Source organism: Myotis davidii, unplaced genomic scaffold (genome assembly GCF_000327345.1).
Source record: "Myotis davidii unplaced genomic scaffold, ASM32734v1 scaffold238, whole genome shotgun sequence".
Classification (NCBI taxonomy): Eukaryota; Metazoa; Chordata; class Mammalia; order Chiroptera; family Vespertilionidae; genus Myotis; species Myotis davidii.
Window position 1 is genome coordinate 12,561,059 of NW_006293779.1, and position 25,871 is coordinate 12,586,929.

General features: G+C 41.0%; 1 protein-coding gene across 1 annotated transcript in view; it reads left to right on the forward strand.

The window, feature by feature from the left end:
- Positions 1 to 25,871, forward strand: part of NBAS (neuroblastoma amplified sequence) — a 189,893-nt gene that overhangs the window by 47,665 nt on the left and 116,357 nt on the right. Inside the window, exons 15-23 of the mRNA XM_006767606.2 lie at positions 489 to 682; positions 2,049 to 2,306; positions 3,220 to 3,345; positions 5,541 to 5,692; positions 6,828 to 6,965; positions 7,220 to 7,298; positions 9,722 to 9,826; positions 10,323 to 10,459; positions 25,498 to 25,581. Coding sequence (XP_006767669.1) covers positions 489 to 682; positions 2,049 to 2,306; positions 3,220 to 3,345; positions 5,541 to 5,692; positions 6,828 to 6,965; positions 7,220 to 7,298; positions 9,722 to 9,826; positions 10,323 to 10,459; positions 25,498 to 25,581 — 1,273 coding nt within the window. The remainder of the gene's footprint in view (positions 1 to 488; positions 683 to 2,048; positions 2,307 to 3,219; positions 3,346 to 5,540; positions 5,693 to 6,827; positions 6,966 to 7,219; positions 7,299 to 9,721; positions 9,827 to 10,322; positions 10,460 to 25,497; positions 25,582 to 25,871) is intronic.

The window sequence follows — 25,871 nt, forward strand, 5'->3', positions numbered from 1 at the left end:
TGTATGTTTCATTTTCTGAGAGGAACTCTGCATCCCTGTAATTTTGAACTTTGGCAAATTCTTGGCACTCAGGTGTTTATTAAATAAGCTAGAGGCCCAGTGCATGAAAATTCATGCAAGAGTAGGCCTTCCTTCCCCCAGCTGCCAGCACCGGCTTCCCTCCGGTACCTGGGACCCGGGCTGCTTCCCTCTGACTGCCACTGGCAGGCACCTGGGACCCAGGTTGCTTAGCTCGGGCCCTGGCTTCATCCGGCAGGACTTCCAGAATGACGCCCGAAAGGACATTTGGTCTAATTAGCATATTACCCTTTTAATATTATAGATTGCCATTTTGTTAGAATTAGAGTGATGACTTGTAGTTCATGTGTTCTCATTATTTGCCATGTCTTTAGCGCCCCAGTCTGGTGGGTAAGTTGGTTATTGGGCCAGGTGTGTGTGGCTAGCCCATACTGGCAGGTGCATGAGCATGGGTTCCCTTTCCCCGTTAGATAAAGAGTCCTTGTACCCGCTTGTCGATGTGAATTGGTGGGCGGACAGTGCCGTGATCTTGGCTCGCTGCTCAGGGGCTTTGACCGTTTCCTCCGTGAAAACTTTGAAGAATCTACTGGGAAAATCCTGTGAGTGGTTTGAACCGGCACCTCAAGTCACCGCTGCCCACGACGGGGGATTTTTAAGTTTGGAGGTAATGCTTTCCTTCCAGAGCCTCTGTGTGCTTGAAAGAAAACATGAATTTCACCCACAACCTAAAGCTCTGTATTTGTTTTCATTTTGTTAATCCTCATCCGAGGACATTTTTCCATTGATTTTTAGAGAGAGAGGAAGGGAGGGGGAGAGGGAGAGAAACATCGATGTGAGAGAGACACATTGATTAGTTGCCTCCTGCAGGCACCCTGATGAGGGCTAGGGATCAAGCCTGCAACCGTGGTACATGCCCTTGACCGGAGTTGAACCCGGGACCTTTCAGTCCATGCTTTCTACCCACTGAGCCAAACTGGCTAGGGCAAGATCTGTTTTTTGTTTTTGTTGTTGTTTTTTTAATTTGTTATCCCATTTTCTAATTTTGGCTTTAAGAACAAAAGTCTGTGATTGGAATCACAGATTGAGTTCAGTATAAAAAAGATCTATTGTTTAGTCAATTAAAAATTTTGCATTGTAGAAGAATGAGGAGAATGGATAGTCATTTTGCTATCTATAACTATTTTTTCTTCACTGACATGATAGATTTTTTTTTCTAGATTAATCGTTTTAAAATGTAAAAGTTATTGCTACCTAAGAAATATAGTCTTTAACCTATTTCTCTGAATATGACAATTTTAAAAAATTGTTTTTTTCAGTAAGAAAAGCTTGTTTAGCATGACAAAAGACTGGAAAATAGAGGCTAGTAATTTAAAGTTAGGTCTTGGTCATTTAAAATTCTGATTGTAAGTCTTTGAAGGCTAGCATCCTTCAATAGCTTTCACTTCGATGTAGATGGACAAGTGTTTTTCGCCTCTAAGTTTGTTACGCAGTCTATGTTATTTGGAGAGAATTAAGGCCTAGCTTCTAAGCCAACCCTGTTAAGTCTGAAATGAAAGTTATCTTTACCAGTCAGGCTTCCAGGCTCAGAACTCTGTGAAGCTCCTGGACACTTTTCTCAGTCGAGGAGATACATACGTTCATGTTCCTTTTCTAAATAGATAAGACAAATCATCGTCTTACTTCTCCACAGCTGGTATGAAAATAGCAGCAGTGAAGAAATTAACATTCTTGACTCCTTCATGTCCCTAGAATAATCACCAGGCGTGTATGCACGAGATCATCCTAATGACTTATTATTAAAGCGGCTTTAGTTTCGGAGATCAGCAGCCAGCAGTGCATTTGGACGCTTCTGGAGCTGTTGACGTAGATCATGTTTGTTGTTGGGTGCCTTTGAGTTCCATTTTTAGTTTTAATCACACGCCTGATGAAAGGAATCAAACCAGAGTGGAATTAAACGTGTTTTTCTCGTTAACACTAACACTTGTCTTTGGTTCCTCACTATTAGTTTAACATGTCTCTGTACCGTTCAGTGTGAGATCAAACTTGCCCCCAAACGCTCTCGTTTGGAGACGAGGGGTGCAGAAGACGACGAAGGGGAGGAGGACGCCGACTCTGATCAGGAGGTGTCTGCCAAGGCTCGCTACTTCGGTTACGTCAAACAGGGCCTGTACCTGGTGACCGAGATGGAGCGCTTTGCCCCGCCACGGAAGCGCCCGCGGGCCATCACCAAGCACTACCGCCTCGTGAGCCTGCGCTCCACCACGCCCGAGGAGCTGTACCACCGCAAGGTGAGCCACCCTACGCCGTGCTCGGGGAGCCGGAGTTCACCGATGGGATTGAGACCAAAACCTCTTTCTTTAATAAAGGAAGGAATTTAAAGAGGAATTGTTGTGCCCTGGATGGCTTTGCTCAGTGGTTAGAGCACCGGCCCTCATTTTGAAGGGTTGTGAGATCAATTCCAGGTCCAGGGCCTGTACCTGTGTTGCAGGTTCAATGTCTGGCCCTGATAGGGGCAGAGTGTGGGAGGCAGCTAATGTATTTGTCTCCTTCACATCAATGTCTCTTTCTCTCTTTCGTCTCTTCTCTTCCCTCCCCACCTTCTTTCCACTCTCAATGGAAAAAAATATCCTCGGGTGAGGATTAAAAGAAAAAGGGTGTGGGGGGGTGTTATATTATCAACATGTTTAAATCATCAGTAGTATTTAACTTTTGAAAATAATGCAGGTCTTTGTGCCTGAGTCCTGAAAATAAAAGTGATGAAAGATGAATCACTTAGCCTGTCCATGCTGTGGCTGAGCCCGGGATGCTGCTGCCCCTCCCGTGGCCTGTGTGGGTCCCTGCAGCCGTGTCCTCAGGCTCCAGGTGGTGCGGGGGACCTGCTCGTGCACTTTCTCATGAGCTCTGCGTGGAGGCAGTGGGGGCTGCACAGGTGCTCCCAGCGGTGCTGCTGCTGAGGGACCTGGGCCGAGCCCTGCACCAGCGCAGGCTGCTGGCACCGCCCCCCTGGGTTTGCTCTATGAGCGTGGGCATTGCTCCTCTTCCCTCAGCTTGTGTGCAAGCTCTCAGGTCAACGCTGGGTCCGTCTGCCGTGAGACTGGTTAGGAATGCTGACCAGATTAGGCGGGGTTCATCACTCATCACATCATCCCTGTGACCTGGGGCAGCTCGGTAACGCTCCTGTGTCCCTTTCCTTGTCTGAAGATCGAGAGTGAAGAGTATGAGGAGGCCTTGTCTCTGGCACAGACCTACGGCCTGGACACTGACCTCGTGTACCAGAGGCAGTGGAGGAAGTCGGCGGTCAACATCGCTTCCATTCAGAACTACCTGGTAGGTTTCAAGATCTTGGTAAGGTGGTAATATTCCAATTTATGGAACATCTTTTGGCTAAAGGGCTGCATATGAGAGTACTTTATATTGCTGACTTCTCTGAAGCTGATGAAGTATGTTTTACTCAACCTGGAAAAATGACCATGTTACCCTATTTTATTGGCCCTGTAGCTGGACTTTGGTGCTGGAGACACAGGAATGAATATTTACTGATAAATCAGCCAACTGCCTGGTTTTGGGCTAATGCTTCCTCCTCATCTACCTCAGTTACTTCTCTTTACCTGTATCAGTCAGGGCTCCACCAGGAGCCTGAACCCATACGGTAATTAGGGCAGGGAAAGTGTGAATGTGAGAATTATTTTACAGTAACAACAGATTAACTATAAAGGGGTAAAGAGGACGTCAAGGAATTCCTTCCACCTAGGGCTGAAGGAGCGTACCCGGGGGGGATGGCCTCGGAAGGGAGGCTCCTCCCCGGCAGGGGTCCAGCCCTCTCGGACAAGGAGTGGGTGCAGCACACTGGATAGAATTGCAGTCCTCCGGATGTTGTGGGCCAGGACTGCTCCTCAGATGCTGAGCTCGCTCCATAATTGCCCAAGTTGGCAGGCAGAAAAAGGTGGGGTGGATGGGCAAGCCGGGTGCCTATTACTGGAGTATGTCAATGAGTGGGGATTGGAAAACCTTAGAGACTGGCAAGCAAGAAATCCACCATCGGGACTTTTTCAGCTCAGGGCTGGTAGATAGGAGCCATGTCTAGGACTGAAAAGAAAAAACTCCCACTGGAGTGGGCGGGCATAGTCTGGGAGGCTTCCTCCTCACTGGGAAGTGAAATTCAATGAGAGGCGGTGCTAGGGACGGTGAAGGGGGAGAGGAGCCGCTGTGTAATGGGTTTTCTATGAGGGAGCTTGTAATCTGACTGAGAGGACAAGCTTCATGCCCAAGATATAAATACCTGCACAGAAGATCCCACGTAAGTACTGTGGGAACCCAGTGAGGGAGCGGTCATTACAGACCCAGTGGTTATAGGAGGCTTTAGCTAGTGAAGACCTTTTGAGCAGGGATGAGAAAGGACTCAAAGTAGGCCTTCCAGAGATGGAAGCAAATTGGAAGAACGTGAGCATGATTCATGAGGCCAGTGACCACATCTGTCTTATTCATTGCTGTGTCCTCCAGTCTAGTCCAGTGCCTGGCAGTAAATATTTCTTGGGTGAATAATGAGCTCTGTAAGTAAGCCAGTCTGCTGGGTCTGATGGTCTGCAAGAGGGAACACTGTGAAATGTGATTAGAAAGACACATTGGTTTGGGTTTGCGGGGTTGTTGAAAGCGCATGAGGACTTAGGCCTTGCGTCTTCAGGGGGTGGAGGATGATTGTGGAGATCTGACTGTGGGGGTGCAGGGGAAGGCGGTGTAGAAGGTGAACTGGAGTGGAAGGAGCAGGTGGGGGAACCCTGCAAAGGGTGAGGACTCCTACAGTGTCGCAGGTGTTGGGTGTTGATGACAGACACTGGAATGCAGGCCACAGACACGGAGAAGGGGAAATGAATTAGACATTTAAAGAAAGGATTGATATGCTAGAATGTGTAAAAGAATATAGGGTTCGAGTCAGATCTTCAAATTTGTAACACTAATGAGCTTTTCTATGAAGAGGGCAAGTCAAGGGTTTTGAATGGAGTCAGAGGAAGCATTTGGGAGGGAGGAATAGGCCCTGGTCTATCCAAAGAACAGCATGATATGACTCCTGTGGTTCAGTTATCGTCCATACTTAGTGACCCATCTCATGGTCAGACAGACAGAACCTCGATGTGCTCTGCCTCATTAGATTTGTTTCAAAGTTACGCACGCTGGTTCCATCTCATCTGGGCTTTCTGCTTTATTTTCTACTCTATTATATAGCCCCAGTGAAAAGTAGAAAACAACTATAAATGTTTGGAAAGTTTTTTCTTTTCTGTTTCCAAAAATGAATATGTAACTTTGTGTTTCATTAAAAGACGAAAGACAGCAGTTGGAACCACATTCGCACCATTGAATTCTAATCATCACTGGGGAGTGGGAATTACCTTGATTCTATTGACCCTCTCCAGCAGCTGCCTAGGCTCCTTGAGGTATAGCTTTACAATTCTAGACGGCAGCTGTCAGCTGCTAATGGATGGTCTGGGTTGATTGATGCCTCTGCGTTTCATTTTCTTTGCATCCAGAGTAAAATAAAGAAACGGTCCTGGGTTCTTCATGAGTGTCTGGAAAGAGTTCCTGAAAACGTGGATGCTGCGAAAGAGCTGCTGCAGTATGGACTGAAGGGCACAGACCTGGAGGCGCTCTTGGCAATAGGGAGAGGAGTGGATGAGGGCAGGTTGGTGACAGACGGATTGGGGCGCAGAAGGGCAGCTGATGTGAATGCTTTTAAGCTGAGACATTGAGAAGGGTAAACATTCCTCTATTTAGGTTATTCTGTGATGAAGCAGTTGCCTTTGATCAATGTTGTCTTATCTGAGGTCCCAGCTGTCTTTTCTTTTAGTGAAATGTATTTACATATGATAGCCTGATGATAGGAAAACAGCAGATGCTACAATTACCGAACACTGGCCACTTCTAAACTCTGGGCTTAAGGCACATACCTAGTGTGCCAATAAGGCCAATGAGCCCCCTTAGGCAAGTATGAGCTTCATTCACTTTCTTTTTAAAATAAATATATTTTTATTGATTTCAGAGAGGAAGGGAGAGGGAGAGAGAGAGAAACATCAATGATGAGAGAGAATCATTGATTGGCTGCCCTCTGCACGCCCCACGCACTGGGGATCGAGCCCACAACCCAGGTATGTACCCTGACCAGGAATTGAACCGTGACCTCCTGGTTCATAGGTCGGTGCTCAACCACTGAGCCATGCCAGCCGGGCTCATCCACTCTCTTTATCTGTGACATCATACCGGCCTCCCAGAATCACCTGGAGTGATGAAACTGTGTATCTGGTGGAAGCACCTCATAAACCTTTAAGCCCCGTACAAATGTCAGTTCATAGGAAAATAAAGTGATTTGCCGAGAGCCATTGCTCACCAGACATTCGGAACGTTTTTGTGAGATATAAATGCCATAGGATATCTGATACATAAATAACGTAAAGGAGACCTACATTCATTGTCATTCTGAGACCTTAAACAGAAGTGATTCAAATTGTAAACTTGGGCAATATTTTCTTCATAGGCTGTTTCACATTGGGTGCCTTTTTTTCCTAAGTAGTTTTTATTTTCGTAATTTTAAAAATTTCTCGATGTGCTGATCACTGATAACCTGGTGACATTGTCCATCCCTAGGGGTATAACCAGTGAGCCACTTTGTTACAATGGCAACAGCTTTCTTTCCAGTGAGGAGTTGTTTCCATGGAAATCCAATTAATGATAAAGTCAGTCACCGAAGGGAAGAGTGGGTTTTCACTACGTGAAATAAAAAAAAAAAAATCAAAGTAGGTGTGTGTTTTCTTTCCCTGCAGATTCACGTTACCTGGTGAGATAGACATCGAGGGCATCTCCTATGAGGAGCTCTTGCCTGAGGACGAGCCCGCCCAGAATGCAAAGGAGAAGGAGCGCAGGAGGAGAGGAGAACTGCTTCGCTTAGTGCACTTTTCAGAGTAAGGGGTGTATTACTGCTCCTTTGGCAATTTCTCTAAAAGAATGAGTCACCTAACTCTGTCCTTTGCTGGTAATAATGGCTCTAAATGGTTTCAGCAACTTGCATCAAGTGCATTTCATATTTTACCTTTGTGCTTTTGTCTGCTATTTCATGAATTGGGGGCTCGATAGAATATAGATCTTTTTTATTTTAACTCTTAGAGAAATGTGCTTTTTTGGTAACTAAGTGGCCTGATTTATTCATTTGAAACAGGTTAACGCTGGAACAGAAGGAACTCTGCCGTTGTAGACTGAAATTATTAACCTACTTAGACCGGCTGGCCACCTATGAGGTAGGGGCTAGTTTTAATTAAGCCAGTTATGTTTATTTGGTCTGTCATCACAAATGCTGTGGCTTCTCTGACACCTGACATTCTTGGTCTTTAGAACTACTGAGGTGGGAAAAGTTCATTATGTCCAGAAACAGGTTCTCTTGTGTCCCAGTTTTGGTAAGGTTAAAGGGTGTGAAGGGCCAGAGTGATGTTGTTAGTCTAGGGAACGGAAGTGCTTTAGCCACGTCACTCTATCTGTTCCCTGCATCTACAGTCCTTTCACTTACTTTCATTTTACATTTCAATTTTAAGGTTATGGAATACAACTGTCTCCAGTACATTTCAGTATGTATTACGTTTTAATAATCCTAACGTGAATATTTTAATGATTTGTTAGTAGGTTGAACTTAGTTAATTGAACTTGGATCCAGTTATGGCCAAAATTAGGCACTTGAACTTGAAAAAGGAGACTTCATATCTGTTTCTTCAGGTACACACACGCAGAGGTCTCCACGTTGGGCATTTCAGTGGCACTCTGTACTGCAAGGCCAGTTCAGGTGGTGTTAAAAGTGAGAGAAACATTTCAGTACATCGCCAGCTCAGCTTGCTCTCCCACATGCCCCCATAGCTGAGGTTACCCAGGATTTCCTACATTTCTAACCGTGGGAGTGTGACTTCACTTGCAGGTTACTTTCTCAGTCTATGTATGTCTCCTCTCTGTGGGCATACCTTTACTGACCCTTGGGACTGGCACATAGTAGGCACTCAGGATGTCACACCTATGACGTGATGCCTATCCCCAGAATAATGGAGGTGTTTAGTCCTTCTGATGCCTGAAGGCAAATCCAAAAGCATTTGATTCCCTGCCTGCTAATATGATGGAAATGCTTTTAGACAAAATACTAGTGACAAAAGAGGGCTATTTCTGCGCTTATTAAAAACCATAGCAATGGGTATATCATTTCACACGAACAGGTTACAAAAACTTCCTAATCTATAATACAACCAGTTTGAATGTTGGATGATCATATTTTTAAAAGCATATCATTTTAATTATGTCTGGGCTCTGTGATATTTAATATATATAAGTAATATATATTAAAATATATATGCGGAAGTCAGTATAAGATATAGTTTATCATTCTTGTATTGTTAGCCCTCATTTTACCAATGACAAGATCTTAAAAAGTTCCAGTTACTTTTTTTTTTATTATTCTTTAGTTATTGAATTGCTTTTTCCTATTTGACAGTAGTAAGGACATTTATTATTACATGGTAATAGTGATATTTAAAGTATTTGTTAAACCCACTATTTAAGGGAATTAAACTAAGCTTTTGAGAAATAAATAAAGTTGAATTTGATTGTTAAAGCTTAAAAATGGAGATATCCTCCTATATAATAAAAGCGTAATATGCAAATAGACCAAACAACAGACGGGTCCAGTGGCCCCACCCCCGCCATCACCCTGCTGGTTGCCCTGCAGATCGGCCTTGATTGTCGGCCAGGCCTGCCTCTAGTACAGGTATAATGGCTAATAAGTAGATAGTGCTAGAGATAGGCATTGCATTTTCATCATAGGGCATGGCTTATTTTATTAATTCTGTGATAGATGAGATGAAAATAGACTCATTTAAACTTTATTCAAGTGCCTACTACATGCCAGATATTAAGCCAGTGCTGGAGGTTGAGAGATGACAAAGGAACAATTCTTCATTAGCTAGGAAATAACTGATGATAATGAAGGTGCGAAACGTTGATGAGGGAGCCTAATGGAGAAGAATGTCTGAGGTGACACCACATCGGGAGAAATGGGAGTCCTGTTTCAACTAGTCCTGAATACAGGAAGGCAGGTTTAGGGGCTGCAGGACGTGAGAATGGAGGCTCCGTAGAGGTAGGGGTTTGTTTTTGCTGCAGTCCCCAGCTTGGAATGATGCCTGGTTTGTTGAGGAGCTCAGTAAATATTTGTTGAGGGGTCCACTAGGGAAGAGACTATCTTAGATATACCCACACATTTGCTGAGAACCTTTGTCGTTGGTATCTTACGTGCGTAATCCAGATAGTTTCCCAACAATTAATTCCCAGAGTAGATACTATTAGCCTCTCAATGTTATGGATATGAAAACAGGCTTAGAGGAGGTAAATAATTGGTCTAGGTCAGTGGTTCTCAACCTTCACGCCCTTTAAATACAGTTCCTCATGTTGTGACCCCAACCATAAAATTATTTTCGTTGCTACTTCATCACTGTAATGTTGCTACTGTCATGAATCGAAATGTAAATATCTGATAGGCAGGATGGTCTTAGGCGACCCCTGTGAAAGGGTTGTTCGACCGCCAAAGGTGTCACGACCCACAGGTTGAGAACCACTGGTCTAGGTACACAGGGAGCAGGGATGCATAGTTGGTATTCAAAAGGCTTTTCATTAAATCACTGTTTTCCTTCAGCAAATCCTAGGAGTGTCCCATGCATCCGAACAGAGATATGACGCAGAATTCTTCAAGAAGTTCAGAAATCAGAATATTGTTCTCTCAGCAAGAAATTACGCCCGGGTAATTGCTTTTTTACAAATAAAACAATTGTGGTTACTAACAGTTTCTAAATCTCTGAGCTATTCAGTTAATGTTATTGCATACATTTGCCATTAGATTTCCTTTTTTTGTTATAATATTAGTAAATGTACACAAAACGAAATCATATTTAAAAAAACTTTATGCTCTCATCCCCCATGTCCATTGGTTTGGCTTATATGCGTGCATAAATGAGAGCATGAGTGGGGGAGGCGGGGAGGGGGGTTTAATGGAGGGGATGAGGGCACATTTGTAATACCTTAACTAATAAAGAATTAAAAAGTAAAAATAAAAAAATTTTATTCTTCATTCTGACTTTTAAAAATGTTTTTGTAGCTTTAGATTGAGAAACATGATATAGACAAGGAAGAATCAGGACTATTTCACAATACTTGACATCAGATCTGCATAAAAAGTCAATGAAAAGGTTTTGAATGTTGTCAGACTTTGTTTTTAAAGGCCCTTGCCTTCTGCACAGGAAAGTAACGTACCGGCCCTGGAGATTCTGTTCACCTACCACGGGTCGGACCTGCTCCCTCATCGCCTCGCCATCCTCTCCAACTTCCCCGAGACCACGTCCCCTCACGAGTATGCTGCTCTGCTGCCCGAAGCTTGGTATGTGCCATTGTTAACGGAATTTTACCTACTTTCTAAATTATGACAGTTTTTGTTTCATGCTGAACCCCTTAAGTTGAACAGTAATTTTAATGTAACCTATTTAAACCTTTTTTCTGATTATAAAGTTATTTCTGACTTATTTTAAATGATCCTGAAACCACACTGTGTTTTTGCACAAGCAGGGCCACCTTAACTTAGTGGGCATGCACGTCCCTTTTTCTGAAAGCCCCTGATTTGACTGCGGTGCACTCAGCATGTACTGTTTTCTGGTTAAGAGCAGGTTTTCAGGATAACGAGATCTGTTTGACTTAGTTATAACTTTCAGAAATTGAGGTGTGGGCCCACCACATTAGGAGTAAGACCAGGGGCCCAGAGCGACTGAAGCCTGCTTCTCTCAACAACCCTTTCTCCTCTGAAGCTCCAGAGGCAAAAGGCCAGTGCGCGATCAAAGCAGCACGTTCCTGTTCCTTAGACTAATGCTCCTATCTCCGTTCGAGGCTGTTTGATTGTGTTGTAACATGTGACATGGACTTCCTGCCCACTGGCTCCCCTTAGTCCCAGTGGGACCACCCAGGGGGCTTCTGGGGGCCAGCACATCTCTTCTGGAGAAAGAGGAACAGAGAAGGTATTGCCTCAGTGCACAGCCCAGAGATGGGTAGGCCATCTGGCCAGGCCTGAGCAGACCCGGGGGAGAGGGGAGGGCAGGGCACACCTTGCTTGCCAGTGACTGCAGAGCCAGAAGGCGAGGCTGTCCAGCCACTGTGAGACCCCCCACCTCAGGGCACCAGCCCACCGTACACGTGGCTCCGTCATCAATTGCATGATGCATCCTTTCTGACTTGGAGTTGATTTACCTTTAAAATGAATGGACACTCCCTGTCTTGCTTATTCCCATTGCATGTTTTTAGTAACAGGTGAATTGATAGAGAGGAAATCTGTTCGCACACTGTAAAACACCGTAAAGGATTATGACACACCTGATTGAAATCATTGTTACAGCCCTTGACCTACTGGCAGCGTCTAGCTTTAAGGCATGTTATTGGAACTGGGATCACTTGGCTTCTTAATTCCTTCCCTGCCACCCCAACTCAGTGTCATGGTTGTAGGTTTAGGTGTCGATGATGATGACCAACATTTATAGAGTAATTACTGTGTATTGGCACGTACTTCTATCTGGTTTCCAAACACTGTTGGTATTATCCTGTTATTATAGAAAGCTGAGATTTACAGAGGCTTATTAATATGTTAAACTTCATATAAGTGCAGCCTGGCTTTGAATCTATATTTACTTAGCGTCAGTAGGCTCTGAAAATATAAATACAAGCTCCTTATTTTGCACTACTTATAGTGCTAAAAAGTTACGTTTTTGTTATGATAAAGGTGAACAAAAAGAAAATGCTGGGAATGCCCTTTTGTTTTCCACACTTTTGCTTTAGATCTGAATAGTGATATGTAAGTGTATTTTATAAATATGTATTTATAAATATTTTCTAATATAATTAATTTGTTCTTTTTTTCCTCTTCACAAAATAGATCTAATTTGAATGGAAAGGGCTTTTCTACTATAAATTGTTAATATAGAGTGAGGACTACTGTTTCTTAAAGTGCTTTTAAAGGCAATTTCTCCTTAGATTTGGATGCATTTATTGTTACTGTCTCCTGATGTTTGCTTAGGTAAACATTTGATTTTCACCTGAAATTTCATCACAAAATACTTTTACAGTGCAGTGCTACATTGTCTTTGAATGCCCTATGTGTTCTTGATGGGTTCCTCCATAAACTGATTTAAAATGTGACAGATATTTCAGGTATACCGTATTGCAGTGGAGGATAATCAGAAGATAAAGTTATTTTGCATCTTTGTTTTGAGATATGTTGCTTAGACAAACTTTGAAAAGACTGATTTCTTCTGAGTCCATAAGTTATGTCCATTTTAAACACATTGAAAAAATATAGACATTTTTTGGGTTAATCTTTGTTTTTCAAGAAAGTCTTTCACATTGAGTCTACTCTGTCTCCCAAAGTAGATGTGACTGCAAAGCCAAACCGCAGCTATGTCTCAGGCCCCACCTCTTCTGCGAGGTCTTCTGTAGTTATGCCTTTCCCTGTGTTCTCATAATTCTTTGTTCATTCTTGTAGTAACCACTTTTTCTATTGTATCACAGCAGTCATTTTTATATCTCCTTCCTTCCTCTTGTTCCCTTCTGTAACAAACGCTCAGCTTCAAGCCCAAACAAACTCTTACAGGCAGAGACCATCGCTTCCTTATTCCTGAGGCCATCCCAGGGCCTCAGGTGGTGCTTGGTAGTGGGTTCTCTGAAAAGGTTTGCCAAGTGGGTCAGGTCCATCCTGTGCCCATTTGAATAAAAGACTAAACGATGTCCCGAAGGGAGTTCACTTTGCCTCCCGGCACTTACACCTACATGATATGGCCATTTGTCTTCTGTACTTTCTCCGATCATCCTTGGCCATCCTGTTTACAATTTCCCACACTTTGCATCCTCCCCTCCCATTCTGTTTCTTCCTAGCATTAATCACTATCTACTTCAGGTCGAATTTTAACTGATTTGCCTTGATCATTGTTTGCCTTTCTAAGATGTCAGCTCCAATAGGAAAGGGAATCTTATGTTTTGTTTCCGTCCTTACCCTCTGCACTTAGCATAGTGCCTGGCACCTTGTAGGCACTCTAACTGCTTGTTGGATGGGTGAAAAAATGAATGAATGAGCATAAATTCCATGAGGATAGGACTTTGCATCTTGTTCACTAATACAGCCTTAGTGTCTGGAGGAGTACTTGGTACAAAGCAGGTACTCAGAGTGGTTTTGAATGAACGTGTGGACTGGTGTAAGTTGGTTTGCATGAATGCATGTACTAATTGGAGTAGGCGGGGTTTTACGTTTTAGAGTTCAAGCTGTATAATATTTTGGAAAGCAATAGTAAGTTGTGCCAACAAGTTGACCCTTTAACTCGTCTGTTTTGAGAGCCCATTGGCAGAACTTTTGCCTTGGCATTTAAACACAATTTCATTTACCACTTTTCATTCAACAAAATTTCAGGATTATGATTGCTGGGAAACCTCCATGGTATGTGTTATTTTGTGTTTTATATTGTCACTCTTAAATCATCCTGTGTATTTGACATTGATGGAATGTGACGGAGTTTTGTAAAACTTTGGAATTACATTTTCTGTCATAGATGATACATCTTTTTATTAGCTACTGTCTTAGTTTGTCACTGCCATAAAACATTGACACTTTATACTCCAGGTGACTGCTTTAGTTTTTAAGTAGAAAGGTGACATTTTTACCATCTTTATTAGCTCCCAAAATTTGTGACAACAATTTTTTTTGTAAACCAAAAGAAACATATTTTTTTGACTTTTGGTATTTTTGATGTTTATAGCACATTTTATTTTTTATTTTTCAATTACAGTTGACATTCAATATAATATTAGTTTCAAGTATTATAGCACACTTTAGAAGGATTATTTAGAGTTTTCATTTACGCCTCTTTTTCCATTGTAAAACCTTTCCAGAATGATGAAAGTATCTAGTTTAAAAGGTTACATTTATTTATTAAAAATATATTTTATTGATTTTTTACAGAGAGGAAGGGAGAGAGATAGAGAGTTAGAAACATCGAATAGAGAGAAACCAAGGTACATGCCCTTGACCGGAATCGAACCTGGGACATTTCAGTCCGCAGGCTGACGTCGCTCTGTCCACTGAGCCGAACCGGTTTGGCTAAAAGGTTATATTTAAACAGTTGCCTGTGAAAGAGTATGGCATAGGGTGAGAGCACTGACACTAGAGCCACGTTGCTAGATGCATGATCTTGGGTAAGTTTTTAACTGTGCCTCAGCCTTCTCATCTGTCCATTGGTGGTGCTTATAGCACTTACTTCATAGTGTTGTGAATGATTAATGAGTTAATGTATATAAAATACTGAGAACAATGCTTGGCACCAAGTAAGGGCTACTTTAAGTGTTAACAGTTATTATCAGTGCAGAATTTCATGCTGAGACCATGGCCTCATACTAGTATACTTACATACGACACATACTTATTATTTTAAACTTTTATTGGAATAATTCTATAGTTACAGAAAAGTTGCAAAGATAATACAGAGACTTCATGTGTACCCTTCCTCTAGCTTGCTCTTTCTTACATAACCATCGCACATTTATCAAAACTAAGAAATTATTGCTGGAATAGTCTGCTCCAAATATAATGTGACAAATGCATTCCTAAAAATCACTGCACTATGCAGAATTGTGCAATGAAAACCACAGGGTTCACGGGGGAAATAGGGTTAGGGCCCAGCATTCAAAAGCTTTGTGCAGTTTAACGAAGTTAGGAACCTAATAAAAGCTGTCCCGTAGTTTTACACATTAAATGGTGAGAAACACATAAGTACAAAAATATGGCACTTGACCTTGAGTAAGACCTGAAAAAGACTTGGCTTGTGGGCATGGGTTGTCTGAAGAGTTGCAGCTCACGTGTTCCTGGGAAGTGGAGGGAGAGTGCGATTAGCAATCTGACTGGGAGCTGTATGTAATAGATGTGGATGGGGAGCGGAGAGGCTAACTCACTCCCGGAACTGAGGTCGCTGGTGGGTGTCTGCACACGTGATCTGACGTGGCACGGCCCAGGTGAGAGCAGTTTTCTGTGTTCACCTCATGTCCCTTGTGGATGAAATTGTGCACCAGCAAACACGACATTTGTGTCATGCTCAAATTGTTCCCCAAGGCATCAATTTATTGAAACATATCAGCATTTTCAAAACATTATTGCCAAGTTGACTATACAATAATATTGACTGAACTACATATTTATCTGGGTTTAACCCGCTTCTCTGGTGATACTTTTTCTGTTTCAATGTCCGATCAGGATAGAACCTTGCATTCAGACTTCCTTTCACTTACTTTTTAACATATGGAAGTAAACTGTCCTTTAATGTCTGTCAGTCAAAAATACGTTGACATATATTTACTAGACAATGAACATTGATACCCATATTTATATTCCTGGATTATCTGCAGAATTAACACAGAAAGATTGAATTGTAGTTAGTGTGTTTTGAGATATTGCAATATTTAAATATTTTATAGTATAAGTTGCAAACCGTTGATAGAAATAGAATATCCAGAACACCTCATTCTCTTCATCCTCCCAGAAAAGCTGTTACTATAGTAACTTGGTGGCTTGTTTGCTTGTGCATATCTAAGCTGAGACTGCTTGATGGATGACTGAAGGTTTGATCATGGAAAGCATGCTGGGACATGCAGATGGACTGTGCTTGTGTGAACCATGGAGACGCTTGAGGTGTTTCCATTTTCATGTCTGAATTTGTGCTTATATGAATTATTTGTTGACTTCTAATCATTCTCTACCTTTAGCTCCATCGCCATTTACGTGACACATTGTGAAGGGTAAACATAAAAAGTGGCTCAGTGAAAAACGTTACGTCACCAACTATGGAGATCATGTGGCATGTCACTGTGATCTTATGTCAGTTACACCCGGTCCCATATTCAGAAACTGCTTTGTCCTGGAGCATGAATAACACTCCCACCTGCCTTCATTAGAACAGCCTTGAAAGCAGTCATCAGTCACATGAGAGACCTCCCTGAGACTGCACACCCTAACTCCTGTGTTTGTCCCCGGCGTGGCGTTTCATTCCCTTGCCAACCCGAATCGCCCTGCTTTTCTTAGCCTCTGTCCCTTTTGTGCGCTCTGCCCCAATGCTGATGCAACAGAAAACCCAGGGTCTCCGGGAGCTTCCTCATTACGGTTTTTCATTGGGCCTTGCCAGTGGGAGAATACGTTTTATATCCCTTTCTTCTCACTGGTAAGTCGTTGCCACTCACCCAAAGCTTAGAAGGCCTTGGGGTAACGAATTTGGAGGATGTGTTTCTGTTTTCAGAGGTCGCTAGTATCCTGCGGCATTATTTATTTACTTTATGACCAGACTCACATATATCTCTTAATAAAGTGCTATGAATACATTGACACACGCAATGATGCTTAATAACTGTTGGATGAACAAATGATCGTCATGTGAAGAGATTTGGATAACACAGGGGGTTGGTGTGGCAAAGGCACTAAGATGCAGTTGAAAGCAAGCTCTCTGAAGCAATCGGGAAAGGATGGTTTCAGACCGCAAGCAAGTGGTACCCTGATCATGTTCCCCTGCCACCCTGTCACATGGAATGTATGTGTATCTTTCGTGCACTTTTAAACCATATTTTTGTCTCTATATATTTTTGATTCTGTGTTAAGCATAAGGGACCATTAGGCTCATTTGACCATGATACACTTTTCTTTTATTTAAATGTTTTAAAATTGTAAAATGCACATAACAAAATTTACCCATATTAACCATTATCATGTGCAAGTACATTCACATTGTTGTGCAACCAGTTTTCAAAGCTCTTTTTATCTTGTGAAACAATGGTCCCCAGTAAACAGTTAACTCCCCAATAAAGAATTTACCTTTAAAAAGGTCAGATAACATTACTCTTGTTCTTCACAACTGAACTGTAGTAGGAGTTTACTTTTTACCATTTTCAGTTTCAAATTGATGTTTTCATATTTTACATTTCAGCGGTTAAATAATTTGAACCTTCTTTTCCATTGAAGTCAAATTTGACCCTAGGCAGCTCACAGTTCAGAAACTAAATTATTGTTTGGTTGATATTTTTCTTTTTATCCTTGAAAGACAGTAGACGACAGTACCAGAGTCAATTACTCTTGCCTTAGTTTCATTGTTTAAGGATATTGTAGAAATTTTTCTCCCATAAGAAACATAGCAGTGTTTCTTGCAAAGCAGATGTTGATTTTGAATTTCAACTTCTTTTTGGTGAAATTTATAACTGACGATGAGTACATGTGAACCGATTTAAAACTTAAAGCATTTCTAAATTGCTTTATTATGAGTTTATTTTCTTGAAGGAACACTATAAAAGATGAATGAGTCATAGAAAATTTTGTGTTATTTAATAAAAATGTAGGGAATACTTACATGCCATATAGAGACATTCTGTTACAGGAAATAGGTGGATACAAAATGAGTCAGATGTGGTCCCTGTCCACAGAGAAATTAGAATTTAGTAGGGAAGTCAGACAGGGCAGGTGTAGATATGACACCACAGAATTAAAATGTGTCTCCTAGGAGGAGTGTAGAGAGGGTCAGAAATGGGAGAGGTTACTTGCTGTTACAACAAAGGCCAGTGAACAAGAGGCGAGGTGTGTCTACGTCTTGGAGGTTGAGTGTGTTTCTGATGTTTGGGGGTTTGAATAGGTAAGAGTCTGAGTAAATATTTAATGTGAAGTTGTTCCATCTACTTAGTCCTCACCTAAATCATATTGTTTAGTCACAGAGTCCAAAACATATTCCCGATTACTAGTAATTTGTTAGTGGAAAATGAATTACTGTAGACGACTTCTAATAAACAATACGAATCTCTTTTTACTTATGTTTTATGTAGCCTGCTCCTGTTCATAAAGATTTTTTTTTTCTTCCCTGAAATTTTTAAAAAGCAGTTTTTATTGGGCATTCTATTCCCGCCATAATTTTGTTGTTGTGATGAAATATCACCACAACTGAAGCCTCGATCGTTAAATGTTATGGAAAGATTGGGGCATTGCATTCACTTTTTGGTTCTCACAGGAAACATAAAAATGTTCCTTTTCCCTTTAAAATGGAAAAGTTGATTAGTTACCTAATCAGAATTCAATTCCCATATGTGCAGTTTATTTCTGAGCTGCTCTGAGCAAAGAACAATAAATTGGTTTGTATTTTAGTCTTGGAATAAGCATTTGGCCTTCACGATGACTGTTAATAGAGAGGAATACAGAGAGTACTTTACGGAATGGGCTGTGCCGGCAGTTTCTGGTCCAAGAATAACCTGGTGTTTGGATCAGGAAAGAAAGACCTAGTAGCCTCTTTCGTCCGGGCTCAGGGTCTGGGCTGGCAGTGGGATAATTGATTGGCATGTCTCCTGGCACTGTGGACATGTTAGATCTTGACTCAATTAGCTTTTGTCTTTGTTTATTTAAAGCAACAACAAAATTAGGATTTAAGGCAATTTCTTTGATTAAGAAGGTACAAACAAAATTATTTCAGAGTAATTTTTAGGCTTGGAAAGTATGCTGATACTGATATTTGTTATGCATTTGATACCCTAAAAGTGCTAGGGAAATGAGGTTGTACTGATTAATTTTTTTCCTCTTTCATTCCACAAACATTTCATGATTGAATATGAAACAGGTTTTAAAAATTTACAAGTTTTATGTTTTACATATAATTCTCATAACATGTTTATGAGAGAAGCAGGAAAGGCATTATCATCCTGCTTTAAGAGGCTTAGTGAAATATGTTCGGAGTTAATGAATTATTTAAAAATACTTTTAATTACATTATTGTGTTAGTGTGTATATAACTACTGTCAAATGTTTTACTGTGGCTTAATACAGTTTATAGTTTCTGAATTTTATTCTCCTGACAGTTGTTATTAGGTTCAGCATTATCTAGTAATTCCACATGGTACTATTTTCATAGAGATAAGATTTTTCTTTTATTATATAGTTTCTTCCAAAATTTAAATATCTTGACCAATAATTTGAGAACATGTGATCCTGAGGAAGATTATAACATCTTCTGAATGGTTGAACTCCCTCTGGAAATAGTCCCTATAATTCTTTTTGATCACACTATATCTTTTCCAGTCAAGATTTCATTAATATGTAAATACTTGCCTGTAACTGCAGTGAATCTTTTTATCACACTATGTTTAATTAACATATAAATAACCCCAAGAGACACTTTCCCAATTTCTGATATGGGCACGCCTGTGTAAATATTGTATTTATAATAAGTAAAGTGCTATTAAGAATTAAATTCATATTTTGTAGACAAAGCACATGCATTAGCTTAAGAAATGTTTTGACCTCGACATGTACCCATCTTTTAATCATAAAAGTTTACATACTATCTACATCAACCATGGGCAAACTATGGCCTGCGGCCGGATCCGGCCCATTTGAAATGAATAAAACTAAAAAAAAAAGAAAAAAAGACCTCACCCTTTTATGTAATGATGTTTACTTTGAATTTATATTAGTTCACACAAACACTCCATCCATGCTTTTGTTCCGGCCCTCCGGTCCAGTTTAAGAACCCATTGTGGCCCTCGAGTCAAAAAGTTTGCCCACCCCTGAACATACACCGACTTTGGGGAGAAAATCCGTGGCACACATAAACGTTGGGATCACAACACGATCCTGACATATTTGATGTGCAGACGTGATAGTGTGGTCTCTGGGAGAGCAGAGGCTTCCACCAGAAACAGGTGTATGTCTTGGTCCTGATCCCTCCCGGCTGGGTTACTCTGGGGAAGTCACTTAGCTTCTCTGCACTTCAGTTTCTTTCAGTGTGAAATGGGAAGTTGTATTGGTGTTGTGGTGATAACCTAATCTCAGGGCCATATCCTCTGGCACAGTTCCTAGCGTGTAATTGGTGTTCAGTGACAGCAGAGGTGAAGGTCAGAGAGGACACATCTGCAGCAGCAGCAGTTCTTGGTACATTTGGTGGGAATGGCATGCTATAGATACCTGTTAGTGTGGAGTGTATTCAGTCTTGCAAAGGACTGATGAGTAAACAAAATACAAAATTATACCAGGGACTCGTCCTCCCTGATGCCCCTGATGGTTTGGTTTCTCATCTGGGGCAGCGCCCTGTTCCTGGGATCAGGCACCTGAGATCTTATATTTGTCATTCGTTGTTCAGATGAAGTTTCATGTCTTCATTAAGTCTTCTGGTTCTTAAGAGTTTTGTTGTTGTTATTTTTGAGGGTTCCAATTTTAGAATGAAAATGTCAGTGGATCTGTTCCCACTGATTGTGAAATTGTTCATTCAGAGAGTCAGTGATGAGTTTTGAGCTCATGTAGTTTACTTACCTGTGAATTTGTCATTGTAAATGGGATTTGTGGGGAGTTTGAGGGGTCCAGGTCCTCGAGGGGTGTGTTTTCACTCTTGCCTCTCTCTACACATGGCGAACATCCGAGAATGCTGGTTAGTTCAGGATGTCTTATTAGTCTCTGCTCTATTTTCTAAGTGATTTATTAATTAAATTGAGTTCCGTTGGTCCAGAAGAGAACTCTAAATAATGCCTTTAGATGGTTTTTCCATCTTGGCATTCTGAGTGATAACTTGCCGGGAGCCTGTCCATCCTTGCTGTTTCAAGGGACCTGGCATATATGGCATACTGTTCTTAATATGTTTGCTCACCTTCTTGGCACTATGTGTTTTAACCAAGGTCACCTCTCTGAGAAAGGTTGTTTCCCCAGGTAGGGATTTTCCCCTGAAGTTAGGGAGGGAATAAAACCCCTTAACTAAGTGCCAGGCGGGTAGTTAATCACTTTAACTACAAACAATCATGCTTAAGCTACATAATCTTTACTCCCTGGAATGGAGATAAGAAACGCCCTAACCTTTGGAATAGAGATTGATAGGATTGGAATCAACTGGTATAAATACAGATGTAACAAGACAACAGGACTCAGAACCTAAAAACAGAACCTAGAGACAGAGCCTAGAGACAGAACAGCTAGAGATCCTGGAAAGGCTGCCTATCAACTGAACGCTGTCTCTGTGTCATTCCTTCTTCGCCGACTCCGTCCACACCTTTGGGGACCCCTGGACCTGCTGGGGTTGGACCCCAGCAATAACTAACTTTTTAATTGGTTTTCCTTTGAGTGAGATTTGTTCAGTGATGGTAACAACAGTGAAGGGCCAAATCATTATTTTTTTGTCCTTTATTTACCGGAACATTTTCTTCTATGCTAATAATAGGAATAAATACATCTCCACATCTTAAAACCAGTGCCTGAAAGGGGCAATTAGTAGTAACTCACTATTTAGCCTATTGTCTCCAACGCATAGAATATGAATAAAAGAACTTTTGTATGTTTATTCTTGATAATGTTTCTTTGAAATAAAAACTTATATTTAGTGTGAGAAATAATTGGTGAAAGAATAGTTGAACATAACAGAACTTGTTATATTCATTCTTTTCCTCTTGGTGATTAAATGTTACCTTCAAATGAAACCAGCAAAGTTTATTGTTTGGAATAAAACAATGAACAGGGTTCAGAGCTAAAGCAGTCATTGTTTTGTGAAGAAATAATTTAAGTTTACTGTGTACTTTCCTTTTTAAATGGGGATGATGCATTTAAATTTTAAGACTTCCCAAGCAAAGGAGAAACAACAGAAAAAAAGAACTAAACCAGTGGTCGGCAAACTCATTAGTCCACAGAGCCAAATATCAGCAGTACAACGATTGAAATTTCTTTTGAGAGCCACATTTTTTAAACTTAAACTATATAGGTAGGTACATTGTTATTAACTTAATTAGGGTCCTCCTGAGGCTTAGGAAGAGCCACACTCAAGGGGCCAAAGAGCCGCATGTGGCTCGCAAACCGCATTTTGCTGACCACGGAACTAAGCTATGTAAATATTGTTTATAGAATTTCAGATTCCAAGTTTAAGGTTTGCAACTAACCAAGCTTTGTACAATCTTTAGAATGAAGCCGTAAGTTTTCTAGGTTTTGTTTTGAACCCCAATTTCACATAACCCACTTTAGTGATAAATTTACATGACTAGTATTTTTGTTGTGAACAGAATTAATGAAAAGGTTTTCTCTGCATTTTATTAAGCATTCTATCATTCTGCCTACCGTATGAAAGAATAAGTAGCTAAAATTTGGGTGTGTTTTTTTAGAAGGTAATGAGAGAACTAACCAAGGGGAATGTATATTCTGAAATATCTCTCCCCCCCGAAGCATAATGACATGTTTAACTATGTAGATTGTATGCCATTAAAGTATAGCTTGCCCTTCCTTCAGTTTAGTAATCTAAATTAGGAAAGCATTCATGTTCTCACTCTCATATCTGCAGGTCCTGTGTAAATGTACCTCCTGACATGTCTTTTTCTTATGAACAAACTGTCCCCTTTCGTTGCTCTATTCAGTTTTGAATTTTTGTGATACTCATGAGATCACTAAAGAAATCTGTTATGCTGTCAACTAATTCAGTTGACACATGTTAGTTTAGAGTCTGCTAAGTGCCAGGTACTGTTTTGCTGAGGATGTGGCAATAGACAAAACAAAGATGTTTTTACTTTAAACTCCTAACGTGGGTTCTAAAATAATTTGCTTTATAGCCATCCTGTAAGAAAATGAGAGAGCAGGGAGATTTTTTTTTATTTAAATAACCATTGATGATGAAAAGTAAGGTCAAGCCATATTTGGTAGTAGTTTCACTTGACTAGTAACCAACATACTGGTGTTGAGATTGGCTTTATATCTTACTTTAAATATATCCTTTCAATATGCATGTAAATGGTCCTTATTCACAAATCAAACCTGGTGGCTCCTATGTATGAAGCAGAGGATGCTGGGAATGGGGATGGAAATGTGTTTGGGGCCAGATGACAGTCCTGTGTCCCTTCTGGAGGCAGGAGAGCGTGCTAGCTCACAGTGCAAGCTCTGGGCCCGGCCCTGATCCTGTTGAAAGCCCGGCTCTGTCATTTATTAGCTTTACGTGGAGGGGCAAGTTAAGCTAGGCCTCAGGTTTTCTCATAATAATATCAAGAAGGTAGTATTATCTGCTACATTAGAGTAGTAGGGCTGAGTGAGGTGTTATGTGTTAAAACCATTTTATCCTGTCTGACCCATAGTAACAGATCAGTGAATGTTAAAGATTATTACTGTTGCTGATCATCACTGTTCAACTGCCAGCACTATTATTGGTGGTGATCAGCACACTTAGAAACATTCAGTTGTGTGTGTGCCTTGAAAGTGCAGCAGAACCACTTTATATTAACCTAGGACTCTTCAGGCCTGCCTTTCGGAGTGGGCCTCTGCTCGGAACTTGTTTTTAATACATGTTCTGATAAAAATGGGTGTGTTTTCTTACCCATTTCTGTTCAGTGAAGCTTAACAAAGTTTTACAACTTTCTAATATTTAGATACCAAGTACATATTATTTTTGCTGAGGGTTCCAGGCCATTACTAATCATTTTATTAATAACCCTTGTATCTAATGTATACTTCACATAGAAACTACAAATCTCAACTTGTGATACATTTTTCTAAAATTCTTTAGAAAGCATTTTGTGTAGCGTGTGGAACCATATCTGCGTTAATTAGAATTTTCCAACTTCCTCAGTTCATTGCTGTAATTTATCCTCATGTTGGAAGAGTGAACATTGCCATCACTGGATCCAAATGTTCTTTTTTACTTTCCATTTCAGTGGTCTGTGATAAAATCGTTATTGACAAGGAAGAAAATGAAATAGTTTTTCACTTGGTGACATTCATTGTAAATAATCACCTGTGTGCTTCAGAAATTTAAAAATCTGAACTCAAGTGCCTTAAAAATATATCTGGTACAAAGTTAGCTAGGGCATTACATGCTAGCTAAAAAATGGGTAAAATACTGTGTTTTTAAATATTGTGTGATGCATTTTGTATTGCACGTATCTAATGGGGAAGTTAGAATTTGGGTAATTTGCTCCAGTAATAATACTGCAGGGGGTGCTGCCCAGCATGGCCCACTCCCAGGCGTCCCTCTTCTGCTCTAAAACCCTCCAGGGGTCTCTTGCCACCTTTTACATGAGGCCTATCTCTTCATCAACGTAATTTTCAAACATTTACGAACTGTTTTTTGTGCAAGGCATGACTTACAACCTAATAGGACAAGAGAGTACAAAACATAACCTAATAGAACACAGAAGTGCCATTCTTTCTCTGGGGCTGTGGTCAATTTTAGGAAAACTCTACTGTTGGCCCTCAGAAGTATGACAGGGGATGTCCTCATGAACTGTGAGAGTAGGCAGTTGAAATGCGATTTTGCATTTTTGTGTTTTTTCTTAATTCAGAATGTTTCTGTTGTTTTCATGGATTCTTGGGTTGTGAGAGCCAAGAGGGACCTTAGAGATCATGTTTGGAGGGCGTCATTTCAGAGGGCCACGTGCCGAAGGCTGCGCAGCTCATCGAAGGCAGATGCTTCTGTTTGCCGGGCCTCGGGCCTTCCAGCCCATCTGTTTACCTCACTTTCCCTTGCTGACTTAGTCTCTTGTTTTTGGTCTCCTACATTACTTTTTAATTATGAATGTGTTTGAGCAGCTTATTCTTTCTATTGCTTTTATTGGTGATATTGGTTAACAAAATTATACAGGTTTCAGGTGCACGAGTCCACACACATCGTCGGTACACACGGCATTGTGTGCTCCTTATCCCAGCAGGCCTTCGCCTCTTTAGATTCTCCTGTTCGCTTTTAATGATATTTTTAATCTGCAAAATCATTTCTTTCCTCTTGCTATTTCCTATCTATATCTATGCTGTCCAATACAGTAGCCATTAGTCACAGTAAAATTAATTAAAATGAAAATTCTCTTTTTTAGTATCAGTAGCCACATTTGCAGTGCTCTATACATGTACTTGTAGCTAGTGGTTCCTTCTTATGATCACAAGAAGTTAGGTAATTTTTGAGGGCAAGGGGCCATTTATGTTGCTAGTAAGAACATAAAACATGGGCTCCAGATAAGTGTTTTAGTGTGAACGAATTCATACCCATACCATTGTTTAGTTCCTTGCCAAATGTTGTTTTTAATTTTATTTGTTTTTTATTGTTGGCTGTATTACAGATGCCCCCCATTATCCCCTCTTTGTCCCTGTCCACCCCTCTCCCTCCCCATCCCAGGCCTTCACCGAACTATTGTCTGTGTCCTTGTCGGATGTTTTTGTTTTGAGTTCTTTTCTTGTTGAACCACTTTATGATAGAAGAGAGATCTGCGATTTGATATCTCCATTTCCATTGTATCTAATACGTATCACGCACCACGTAACATGCCATAAGCAGGAATCTTGGAGATGAAAGGTTATAGAGATCTTTGCCACGTGTTCCTTGTGTAGCCAGTCATTGTGGTAACGTGTCATTTAAGTTCTTATGTGTTGTTTTTTAATTTAAGTTACAGCGGTGACTCCTTGGTGATCATTCCCTGGCATGAACGTAAACACCGAGATAAAGATTGGTGCGAGGAGGCGGCGTGCAGGTAAGAGCGGGCCGGCCCAGGGCTCCCTCTCACCGGGGGCGGACGGGTAGGCGGCCCTGGGAACGGGCTGTGCTCAGTGACCACTTACTTGATGGGGGTCCCTGACTGACAGAGTTTGAGTGAACTTTAAAAAAACCCAAAATCGAGAGAACCGAAGATGGCGGCATAGGTTAACACCAGAGATTGCCGTCTGGAACAACCAAGTCAAATTAAGCTTGATCCAGGGAAAGGTCAACGTCCAGAGCCACAGGAGGGCTGGCTGAGTGGAAATTCTACAACTAGGAGTAAAG